At 29.6% G+C, this 2,359-nt stretch overlaps 1 protein-coding gene across 3 annotated transcripts in view; it reads right to left on the bottom strand.

Annotated features, from left to right (window-relative positions):
* Window positions 1-2,065, bottom strand: part of LOC116852493 (DDRGK domain-containing protein 1-like) — a 24,938-nt gene extending 22,873 nt beyond the window's left edge. The window contains exon 1 of one of the 3 annotated variants that reach the window (XM_032832936.1): window positions 1,773-2,065. In XM_032832936.1, coding sequence (XP_032688827.1) covers window positions 1,773-1,857 — 85 coding nt within the window. In that variant the 5' untranslated portion in view covers window positions 1,858-2,065. Of the gene's footprint in view, window positions 1-1,572; window positions 1,596-1,772 lie in introns of those variants that run through there. The other 2 variants (XM_032832934.1, XM_032832938.1) reach the window with 2 other exon arrangements.
* Between the last annotated feature and the right edge of the window lie 294 nt (window positions 2,066-2,359).

Genomic DNA, 2,359 nt, shown 5'->3' on the forward strand with positions numbered 1-2,359 from the left:
ATTGCGGCGACGACTCTTGGAAGAGAAGGAAACAAACAAGGTTTTATTTTCATAATAAGCCGCAGTAGCTGTTGCCCAAATATTCTGTGTCCTTTTGAAAATTAAGTCCATGTTTTTGAAATTTAATGTAAATAAAACCTTGGACTTAACTCTCAAAAGGACACAGAATATTTGGGCAACAGCTACTGCGGCTTATTATGAAAATAAAACCTTGTTTGTTTCCTTCTCTTCCAAGAGTCGTCGCCGCAATGTTAATGTTCGTGTATATAAATCTGTTATCTCTTTTACTTAGACGTGGCGATGTTATCGTTGACGGGATCGTTTCACAGCTGAGCTCAACATAGGTAATTTATATTGACCGTTTTAATTATTTATTATATTTTAATCTTACCTATTTTTATTTTATTTTATGGTTTTTTTTATAGTTATGGCTACTTCCTAGTATTAATTTGAACTTCTTAATATTAGTCGGATAATGGTCTTGTCAGCTATAATACTGCGAATAACATTCATGTCATTTTATTAAGGTCTTTAATTAATTCTTTTACTTGTAATACATTCGTTTTGTAAACTTTGAGTTTTTTTTATATCACTGAAGAGGGTTTATGATTGAGCCGAAACATTTGATTATTTATATTGAGTATTCATGTTCAATAAATATTGCTCTATTTCCTAACACAAAGAAAGTTTTACCCATATGGTACATAGCACTATTAATACATGGCACTATTAATCCTGTGCTTGAATTCGAATTAGCCCTTTTTCCTATTATTTAATTGATATCATTGTTATTGAGTTCTTATTTTCTTACTCTTGAAATTATTACAAAAATTAATGATAACTTAATTTTTTGTTTATTTGTAATTAGAGTTTGACAGTACAGAAACTTTAATCAGCCATATATACCCAGATAGAAAAATGTGTTTATTCTGAGCTCATGTTATAATCATATACTTTCAAAATGAGGACAAGAATACACACCGATGTGGGCTCATATGTGGCTCACATATCATTCATATTATGATGTCAGAAAAATACCTCATTTAATAATAATAATCAACATCACGTCAAGAACTTGTAAACATAATTTGTACATCATTTGTGTGCATTTAGTGCTCATATCATGAAATCACGTAATAATCTTTAAAAAAGTATCAAGTCATAGTATGAAGTCACATTGTGATGAAACATGATCATCACGCATTTCTATTTGGGTAATACAGCCAGAAATAAATAAGCTTATGTAACACTTTTCTTATATATTATATTTAATGTAAAGAACTAGAATATAACAAAAAATCATCTTTATTTTATGTATTGATACCTGAATATAGCACATGAGCATCAAACTGCTTTTTCTTATAATACATAATTAAAATAGCTTAACTGTGTTTAAACATAATATTGCTTTCAACAATAACTTCTTTACTACAAAAAAATTCTTCCGCTTACGAAAAATTTAAAATTAGTTGATATCAAAAATAACCCGTGTGCCATATTAAGGTTAACTTGAAAACGTGTAATGACTCTTTGTAACGAATTGTATTAAACTTGATGTGGAAAATATATTACCTCATCTTAAATAAACGAACTACTTAAATTTTGACTAAGTTGACTAACTAAATATTACTCAAATGACAAAACAGCTGTTTTGGAAATATCTATGTATTTTATCTCAAATGAAACATGTATGAAACATGATACGTAAAGTAATATACACATAATATCATTGCTTAACTTATAAAACAGAGTATTGTAAATTAGCTATATACCAGATTTATGTTGCAGAAAGACAGTACAAATAATAATTAGTGCGAGGATTGCCGAGGCGATAAATATCAACAATGTCACGTCCATCTTCAGCAGTTACCGATATAAGTCTGGAGCCGTATTCTTGAAAAACATCGCATACAATATTTCGATAAAAAACTATAATTCATATTACACATACTATAGTTTTTCATAGAAAAATCTCGCACACAATAATAATAACATTTTCTTTAAGGAAGATTTTCAAGAATAAATCTTGCCGTTTTCCAGTTAGAAAGATTTGCGTTCAGCAGAGAAAGCTACTTTTCAACTGTTGTAAAATTCATGAATCTGATTGGTACATGCTCTTAGATTCAACCAAAATTAAGAGCATACTCCAATCAAATTCACAAATTTTACAACAGTTGCAAAGCAGCTTTCTCTGCTGAACGCAACCATAGACTCCGCATAGCAGGGTTGGGTTTTTCGAGAATTTTCTAGGATTTTTTATATTATACGGTAAAATACATATAGGTTGCTTTCTAACAAGAGACACAAGTCGACACAAGTATCATCCTATCTTTGGGTGCTTTCCAATTGCTTAATACAT

This window comes from Odontomachus brunneus, unplaced genomic scaffold (genome assembly GCF_010583005.1).
Source record: "Odontomachus brunneus isolate Ranch 3 - 2012 unplaced genomic scaffold, Obru_v1 Obru_scaffold_230, whole genome shotgun sequence".
NCBI classification, from domain to species: Eukaryota; Metazoa; Arthropoda; class Insecta; order Hymenoptera; family Formicidae; genus Odontomachus; species Odontomachus brunneus.